Source organism: Meleagris gallopavo, chromosome 25 (assembly GCF_000146605.3).
Source record: "Meleagris gallopavo isolate NT-WF06-2002-E0010 breed Aviagen turkey brand Nicholas breeding stock chromosome 25, Turkey_5.1, whole genome shotgun sequence".
Lineage (NCBI taxonomy): Eukaryota > Metazoa > Chordata > Aves > Galliformes > Phasianidae > Meleagris > Meleagris gallopavo.
In genome coordinates, this window is record NC_015035.2 from 651588 (window position 1) to 661302 (window position 9715).

At 42.2% G+C, this 9715-nt stretch overlaps 1 protein-coding gene and 1 long non-coding RNA gene across 2 annotated transcripts; both read left to right on the forward strand.

The window, feature by feature from the left end:
* Nucleotides 1-1091: 1091 nt before the first annotated feature.
* Nucleotides 1092-6770, forward strand: LOC116217428. Its single transcript, XR_004161963.1, has 4 exons — nucleotides 1092-1822; nucleotides 2852-2898; nucleotides 3627-3667; nucleotides 6685-6770. It is a non-coding gene; the product is annotated as an uncharacterized LOC116217428 (long non-coding RNA).
* Nucleotides 6771-7270: 500 nt separating this feature from the next.
* HTR1D (5-hydroxytryptamine receptor 1D) lies at nucleotides 7271-8458 on the forward strand. The gene has a single exon (XM_019622781.2). The coding sequence runs from the start codon at nucleotides 7271-7273 to the stop codon at nucleotides 8405-8407; it is 1137 nt and encodes a 378-aa protein (XP_019478326.1). The 3' UTR covers nucleotides 8408-8458.
* The last annotated feature ends 1257 nt before the right edge of the window (nucleotides 8459-9715 follow it).

The following is a 9715-nucleotide window of genomic DNA, read 5'->3' on the forward strand; positions in this document are numbered from 1 at the left end:
CCCTAAACACCTGAGAAATTCAGGTGCAAACTATGCTCCTGTTGATTGAGCTCCGTGTCTAAAGAAGTTTTAATCATTAATTCTGCTAACACACGTCCCTGATGTGGAGCAGATCAGGTTCCTCTGGTCCACTCAAGCTTGTGGTCCATGCTTGAGTGGAAAACAAATGAGTAATTGCAATTGTGCTCATTCCTCTCTCCCGGGGACACGTTTGCAGGTTGCCTTTGTTTTGCTCTTAGTTTTGTTATTGTACCCAGTGTTGAAATCAGCTCCTCATCGTATGAATGTATTTATTCCATTCTAGATTGCTTTCTTTGCAAGGCGCAAACTGCTCATTCACATGGTTCACTAGCTCATGTGCATTGGATAGCAAATGACAGCACTCACATTGCTGCTCTTAAACTATCCCTCCCCATACTTGTTCATCTTCTTTCTTTACACTGCCAATTTGGCAGCCATTCCAGTACGCAGTGCTGCTTAATCCTACTTATTGTGCAAGGTACGTATGCCTGCTATTTTCTTGTCAGGTTTATTCTCCCTCATCTACAGCTTTTGCAAAATGTTACACTTTCCTGTATGCATTTCAGACAGTTTAATCCAGAGCCAGGATTCCAGTTAGGGTTATTGTCACTTTTGAAGCATGCTCAGTCCTTCACACTGATGCATGCAAACCATACAGTCAGACCCCATTTTACTGATGTTACCAAGCTTTAACTTTTACACAGATGCTGAGTTTTCTGTGCAGTACATTGTGGGATTGCTTTCTCCCAGAAGCTGCATCCTGCTTTAACTATTATCTATAGTCTGTCCAATTCCTACAGCTTCTTGAGCAGGTGTTGGGATCTGGCATTCTATGAGCACTCAAATGCTATTGACTGGAGTCAGTTGTCCCAAATCTACAAGAACTGGCTCAGAAATTGCTCCTTCTTTTGACTTCTCCTGTGAATGCCTCTTTCAAGCGTGCTGTTATTGCTAGCAGTGCCATCTGCTGTCTGCTGGGTTGCGCTGCGTCTTCGTTGCTTGTCCGGGTTTCAGTGTGACTGAACCCACCTCGTTTATTTTGGCAAGGTATTTACATGAAAAACTTTTACATGAAAACATTTACATGAAAAACTAAACCCAGATATGAAGAGACGGAAGAGCAAATGGATTTTCTGTCGTCTCCTGAAGCGTAGCTCTGTTCTCAGCCATCCCTTTGCAATTCCCCGTGTTGTTACCCAGCTGTGGGGGAAGGAATGAACTCTGATTCCTCTGAGTTCAGCCTGAAGTCAAAGGAAACATTTTTCAACATTTTTCGTCTTAAAAGATGTTTCATCTTGTTCCCTCTTTTTTTTTTCTTCCCCTGCTCCATTCATTGAAAGAGCAAAGTCTGTATTTCCATTTCAGTCTCTTTTTTCATGCACTTTTTGCCTCGCTCCAACCCAGATCTGCACGGTCACACCAAAGCATTCTCTCTGCCCCGAGCATTCTCAGAAGCTGTTGTTGGCTGCACCGTGAGGTTGTTCTCAGCAAAAAACCATCCTGTTCTCTAGAAATGGCAGCCAGACTCCGAACAGACAGGAATGTGTGACTCTGGTTGCACTGAAATCTTCGTATCTTCCCTATCCGCCGTGCTGGGTGTGCGGTGCCACACGATGGCACTCTGTCACAATCATCTTTTAGTGCCATTAACCTCGTGTTTGCCAGCATGCTGCTTGGAGCTGAGCGTGGAGCTTCACCAGAAGCACAGCCCTGCCTTGCTGCTTTCCCATTGCTGCTGCATTCCCTACTTCAAGCACAGAGCTGAAGCACAAAGCGCCTTCACAAAGCTGTCTGGCTTTAGGTAAGCACCTCGGGTTATGATAACACTATTATTAACATTATTGATGATAACAGTGGTTATCATCGACAGCCAAAATGTTTTTTCACTCTGAATATGTAGCTCTCTTCACCTTCAAGCCCATGAGCTGTGCTTACTCTTTGCCTGTTAAGTTAAATAACAGTGCACTGCCTAAAATTGTCTCTCCGTTTGAGTATTATTTTTTTTTTTCCTCTGGGGAGGAACTAAAAAGAATTCCTCAAATCTTTCCAGGATACCAAAGCATTATTACGCACCTCCTGGATCTTCTTAGGAACCACTGAATGTGTGGATGAAGGACCTGAGTGAAAGGTCCCTCCTTGTGCAGTGTTCAGGGCTTTTGGAGGTGGATGAATGAGGGATGCAGTCATCACAGGTCATGGCCCTGGTAAAGGAGAGAGGCAGTTGCAGAGGGCAGCTCTGATCTACCTACTGCCATGGTATGTTGTGATACCACCTTCCCTTCAGGCACCTGGAACTGAAAAAATACTCACATCCCATGGCCAAGGGCACCAGTGACACGTGAGGGTGACCAAAGAACCCTCATCCAAGAGGGTTTCCATCTTGAGAGTGGTGAATGGAAACACACTGAGTCCTGCCTGGTAGAGACCAAAGCAGAGGATGCTGCACTCAGCATTGCAAACATAACTTCATGTGCTACCCAGACTGTAAAACTGCACGTAGTGAAGACAAGAATGTTGTCTAGAGACGGTAACAACTCCTGTTTCTACCCACTGCTTCTCTTCTCCTGCTCCAGAGGTCATTTAAGCCCTATGTAAGCAACACGTCCCACTGGAAGGTTGCTCTCAGCTGAATGTGCCACATGGGCTCACAGTATTCCAGGATGTGCAGCTCTTGTAAATGCATTTGTGTTCTTTTTTTCCTTAATAAGTAGCTACCTGTTTGACCTTGACATTGACTGTATTGTTTAATTTAGTGATTGCTCTAGATTTCTTTTTATCCAACGTGTGTAGTTTAAGAAAACTAATTTTTTCTTTCTCTGTTTTTCAACAGGAAATTCATTTGTCTCTATTCAGGATTTTCCCTTAGTTGAATAAAAGGTAACTTAAATCATTGAAAGACATTCATTTTACCTTGATAATAACTTATGTTCTTTACATACCAATATGTTAATTTTAATGGTAATGCCATCACCATTTTTTTTATATCAGCAGTATTGACTGTCAGCTCACACAAACTAAGCACAAAGCCTCTAAAATAGGCATCACAGGGAATTACATTCAAAAGAGCTTCTAAAACTAGATTTAGAATCCCTGATTCCTAAAGATACATGCGTGCATGTTCTCAGCTGTGCAGTGAATTTAACATTCAGTTGTAGCATATGAGGTTATATTATTAAACAAATGCATACATCTTTGCAATAGCAGGGCTGTGAGTTTTACCAGAGTTTTATGGCCATCCTGTTTGATTGACCATGCTTGTACCCCAAGGCTCTGCCTGTCAGTTTTGTCTGTGGAGCCCAGGAGCTCGTGACTGACTGAACTGGATCACGCTTCTGTTTAGGTACTACACAGTGAGTGTTTATTTATTTAGAATATTACAAAAATATTTTCCAGTTCTGCACATTATACCCTGCTGTGGCACTTCACTGCTTCTTAGGGAAAAAATATTTTGACTGATTGTTTTGCAGAAGTCTGTAGTCCCTGGTGATAATTTATCACATAGGGAATATGTTTTCATGTCAGCACAGTGAATACCCAAGATAAAGTTCTAAGTAGGGAACAAAAATAAATATTGCTAATCATTCTGTCTCATATTTCTGATTTAGGTTTTCTCCTGTATGGGATGTGTGATCAGCCTGGTGTTCAGGTAAAGAGATTTCTTAGGCTCTAAAAGCAACAGCTCTGAAATGAGCTATTGAGTCAGAGAATCAAAGGGATGGTAATAAGGAAATGAAAAAGAAATCAAGAATATGAAGGAAAATTATCACAGAGGAACTAGATTGACATTTAGCATCCCTGTCCGATGAAGAGAATCCGGGGTAAGTTTTCAAATGGAACCTTTATTTCTGGCCAAAATGAATAACAAATCTTCACAATCAGGTAGCTGTAAGCCAAAGAGCTCAATGCAACTCAGGATCCGAGGTACAACGGGATCAAGAAGGGTGTTGAGCCTCTATTTAAAATACTTAAAACTGTAAGACAGCTGTTGTGATGTAGTTTCCAAAGAGACCTGATGGGTAACTGCGTATTCATAAACTTGAAGTCTGTACTTGGCTGCTTTGCAGAAAATGTCATAAATGGTGCAATTACTGTACGTACAGTAAATTCTGTCTTCTGGGGAACAGTGAAAATGGCTTTTGTAAAGGTAAGTTTGCCTCACAAAACCATTGAATGAAGTTGTGGATTGGTTGATGTTCAATTGATACAATTACTTGGATTTCTCAAGACACTTTGGGTAAGGTTCTTGGCCAGAGATTCTTAAAGAAGGTAAATAAGGAAAGCTCAGACTACCAGTGCTCTGGAAAGTGTGAGGACTGAGGTGAGATAAAGCTTTTTCAAGTATTAAAAGAAAGGACTGACTATGCAGAGTTGCAGTTAGGTAAAGCGTGGGAGAAGGAGTTCAGTACAGAGAGGTGCAAAAAGTGAGCATACAGGAAAAAAAGTGCTGGTGTTATCACTCGTGCCTTTGCAATTTTATTAATTGGGACTGTTTAGTGGAAGTGTCAGATTGGTGGTTCGTGATGATGGGGAAAAAAAACAACTCTCGGGAATTGCTAGGAAAGAAATTGAGAACAGGAAAGACTGTTCTGCTGTATGTTCATCTGTGCTGTACCCACATCTTCAACACTTTGTGGTTCAGGTCCCTGTGTCTCAGAAAGGACATATCAGAATTTGGACAGTGTCAGAAAAGGGCCACAGGGTTGAGCTGAATGTATTGGCTGCAGCTGGAGTCAGATCACCGGATTTCTTGGACTTTGTTTGCCATGTCCATTCTTGTGTTCAGAAAATTATCCATCACTTCACAATCATACCTCGTTCTTGTACATACTGCCAAAAGGCAATGACATTTGTGAACAACTGTTTTTAAAGATGAAACACGGGAGGAGTAAAATTTCCTTAAAAAAATTCTCTGACAACACCACGAGAGCTGATAGCTGCAGCCATTGCCATCAAACCAGGCACTGACGCACTGGTTTTACAGCTACGAGGTCACACATCCCACTAGTCTTATGGTGCTGTTGCTCTCTTTCTTTCTAATGTTTTAATAATAACAGTTAAAATAAGTTTTGTTAATTATATACATTAACTATATTATCTATTTTATGAGGGCTGCTCTGAAAGTAATGCCTCCTGTTTTATGGTCCGAGATGTCAGAGTTGGATGTTGGTGGTACAGCAGTAGAGGTTGAACCTTCCCACCAATATCCTGTTATGTTTTGTTGCTGTGTGACAGATGGCAGCAGAAGGGACACTGACAGAATGGTGTCTGACATGGAAGTGCACATGGAACAAAGGTGTGTTGTTGAATTCCTACATACAGAAAAAGTTGCACGCACTGACGTTCATTGATGCCTGTGGACGTTTATGGAGACCAAACAGAGGATGTGAGCAGAGTGAGGGGTGGGTGATGAGTTTCAGCAGTGGTGACAACAACAGAGGGTCACCCCTGTAATGAAAAATAGTGTTCTGTAGATGAGAATTTGGTTTATCAAACAGACTTACTGAGCTCAGTGTTGCTGTTGTATTTTTCACTGAAATAAATAGGAGGCATTACTTTTAGAGCAGCCTACCTATATGCAGCCCAGGCAAGCCAACAGGTTGGACACCCATGCATTAAACCTTTGCTCTGTCACAAAAAATGGACATTAAGAAGAACGGTTGGCTGAAGAGAGTCATAGCTTACTATGAAATATGTGACTCTTCTTGGTCCCTTATTGAAAAAACTGTTCATGACCTACATTTGGGATCTCTGTCAAGAAAGCATGGGCTGCCATAAGTAAGTTAGAGATGTTCTGGTACTTGTGGGTGGGTCTGACCAAAAGAGAAGTTGTAATTCAGCAAAAAGGTGAGCGTCTTTCTTCATCATCCTGGAAAGATTACATTGAAAACTGAAATCAGTACAGAAGATGACTCAGTATAACCTTTTGACAGAGCTCTCTCTCCAGAGCTCAGCAAATAAGTCATTAAATTTTACTGAACCACCGCTGGCTTTGGATGAAAGGACATTATTAGGACCTGTCGGTCCTCCTGTCTGTCATAACTTTGGCAACGATCCTTGCAAACATTTTTGTTGTTATTACAATCACAGAAGGTGGATGTTTACAAAAAACAAAACAACAACAAAAAAAACAATCACAGAAAACCAGAAACCACTGTGCACAGTGTTAGGAGCTTGAGAGAAGCTGTTTGACACATTGGTGTTTCATGTAGGATGGATGCTCTTGCTCTGCAGATTCCTCACCACATGAGTCCCAGTTCTTTGTCAAAGCCTGTAAAGCTGTGCAAGTTATTGCTGTTAGAGGCATTTCAGCTCCGTGGTTGGGAGGAAGCTGGCCTGGGAGTTATGTTTGTGAAGTTCAGTGTCTCTGTTGTTAGTCCTGGGGATGTGCTTTAGAACTGTTCATGACCTACGTTTGGGATCTTTGTCAAAAAAGGATGGGCTGCCATAAGTAAGTGATGTTCTGGTACTCGTGGGTGGGTCTGACCAAAAGATCTCAAGGAAATCTGCCCTAGGATGTTCTCTTCAGGTTTGTAAAGATTTCGGTTACATAAAGTAAATCTAAAGAAATGTATAGCAAGTCTGTTGTTTGTATACTATCACAGTTCAACTTCCACAAATCCTCTATTACCACTGTGGGCTAAAGCATTCACTTTCTTTTTGCAGATCCCCTTAGCCAGCCCTACTCTTCCTCTTTCGAGGGAAGCACCACCAGTCATTGCAGTCATTCACCGTGTGCATGACCAGGAGCATCTCAGTACATGGAACATCCTGTGAGCTTCAGCACCGACGCATTGAGAACTGGTTCCCAATACAGCATTTGAAGACTGGGTGGTTGTTGAAGAGAAAGCCAGAATGATCTGGAGGAATAAACAAGAACAGAGCTCTGCACTGTTTGGAAGCAGGTCCTGATCTACAAATCTGGCAGAAATCAGGCTTACATCAGGAATCCAGGCAGTATTGTATTATCTCTTGGGTACTCTACTAGTAGAGATCTTTATAAATACCAGAAGTGTGACATTCAGATATTAGAGCGGAAGTGAAAATACTTTTCAGGATAGGTTACGTGCCCAGATGTTTCTATTTCAGTCCCTCACTTTCCAGTAATGATTTATGCAGCTGCTGTTTTCAACAAGTTGGTTTTTCTTCAGTGTTGGGTTCTAGTATGAGAAGTTGTAATTCAGCAAAAAGGTGAGCGTCTTTCTTCATCATCCTGGAAAGATTACATTGAAAACTGAAATCAGTACAGAAGATGACTCAGTATAACCTTACGACAGAGCTCTCTCTCCAGAGCTCAGCAAATAAGTCATTAAATTTTACTGAACCACCGCTGGCTTTGGATGAAAGGACATTATTAGGACTGAAGATATCCCTGTCGGTCCTCCTGTCTGTCATAACTTTGGCAACGATCCTTGCAAACATTTTTGTTGTTATTACGATTTTTTTTACTAGAAAGCTCCACACACCTGCAAATTACCTCATTGGCTCCTTGGCAGTAACAGATCTTTTAGTGTCTGTCCTTGTGATGCCCATCAGTATCGCTTACACTGTCACCCACACGTGGGCCTTTGGCCAAGTGCTGTGTGATATCTGGTTATCATCAGACATCACGTGCTGCACAGCCTCAATCCTACACCTCTGTGTGATTGCGCTGGACAGATACTGGGCTATCACAGATGCTTTGGAATATGCCAAACGCCGGACTGCTGGCCGAGCAATGCTCATGATCGCTGTGGTTTGGATGATCTCCATTAGTATTTCTGTGCCACCGTTTTTCTGGAGGCAAGTGAAAGCTCATGAAGAAATCGCAAAGTGTAATGTGAACACAGATCAGATTTCCTACACCATTTATTCCACTTGTGGAGCTTTCTACATTCCGACTGTGCTCCTCCTAATATTATACGGTAGAATTTATGTAGCAGCTCGATCCAGGATCCTGAAGCCACCCTCACTGTATGGGAAACGATTCACTACTGCACACCTGATAACTGGCTCTGCTGGGTCTTCCCTCTGCTCCATTAACGCAAGCCTTCACGAAGGGCATTCCCATTCTGGTGGATCCCCAATATTTATCAATCACGTTCAAATAAAACTTGCAGATAGTATTCTGGAAAGGAAAAGAATTTCTGCTGCAAGAGAACGGAAAGCCACCAAAACTTTAGGAATTATTCTAGGAGCTTTCATTTTCTGCTGGCTGCCGTTCTTTGTCATGTCCCTCGTCCTGCCTATCTGCCAGGACGCATGTTGGTTTCATCCCATCCTGTTGGACTTTTTTACGTGGTTAGGTTACTTAAATTCATTAATCAATCCCGTCATTTATACAGCTTTTAATGAAGAATTTAAACAGGCTTTCCAAAAACTAATACATTTCAAAAAGTGCTCGTCTTGATCCTCATCTGTTGCATTACTGAGCTTTGCACAATCTTGCAGCCTCCCCCGAGATTTTCTGTGCTTTGATTCCTGGGTGCAGAGTGGTGATCTCCATCCCTGTGCTGTGCATGGAACAGGGAACGTCTCGCAAGTTTGGTTCTCTCTGTCTGGGACTCTGTATACCATAAGATAACTTGTCTGTGGTCTCTGCAGTGATCATTTGTATGCGTAATATCAACAGATGAAGTAAAGTTTGCAACAGGTGAAAGACAGAACAGAAAGCTGAGTTTGTGCAGGGCTGCTCTGAAAGTAATGCCTCCTGGTTTGTAGTGTTGGCCCACAACACCAGAGGTGGGTGTTGGTGGGATGGCAGTAGAAGCTGAACCTTCCCACCGATACCCCATTATGTATTGTTGCTGCATGACATATGTCAGCAGTCTGACAAATGGTGTTTGAAACAGAAGTGCATATATAGCAAAGGTGTGTCATTGAATTCCTCCATGCAGGAAAAAATGGCACCCATTGACATTCGTCAACACTTTGGAACGTTTCTGGAGACCCAGCAGTGGATGTGAGCACAGTGAGGCAGTGAGTGGTGCATTTCAGCAGTGGTGACAGTGATGAAACAGTTGAGTTGCATTCTGGACAGCCATGCAGATTTTTAGAGCACAGCATGCAGCTCTTGTTCATTGCTGGTGAAAATACACAGCTAATAGTGATGGATATATTGAAAAATAGCGTTCTGTAGCTGAGAATTTGCTCTTACAAGCAGTGCTACTGTACTCTTTGCATCTGTTCTAGTTTCTGCAGAAAGAAATAGGAGGCATTACTATCAGAGCGACATTTAGAATAAGATGGCACATGCTACCAAGCCTGCCATGTCTTTGTAACCTGATGGGAGGAAAGCTTATGCATATTTGGAGGACTTAAGTACTTCTGCGTATTACCAGCATTTCATGTAGGCTGACAAGGTTTCTGGAGAATGGGATCTAGCCACCTGTACTTCCTGTGGCACATTGCTGTCCATCTGAAATTGATCAAACTAGCAGCTTTGGCAGAAAACAGGAGGCAGCCTGAGTGCAGGCAGCAGGGCAGGAAGATGTAGCAAGCATGTGAGTTCTGTGGGCACTTCACAAATGTGAATTTGAAGTTGCACTTTTGGTAAACTGCAGAAAGAAGCCATACTGTTGGAAATCATTTTTACACATTTGATCATGTGTGCAATAGCCAGTGCAGAAATACTACAAAATAAATAGCATGAACATTACTGAAAAGTACCTTGCTCTTATATTTGTGTTGTTTTGGGTTGGTTTTGTGCTTTTTTTTT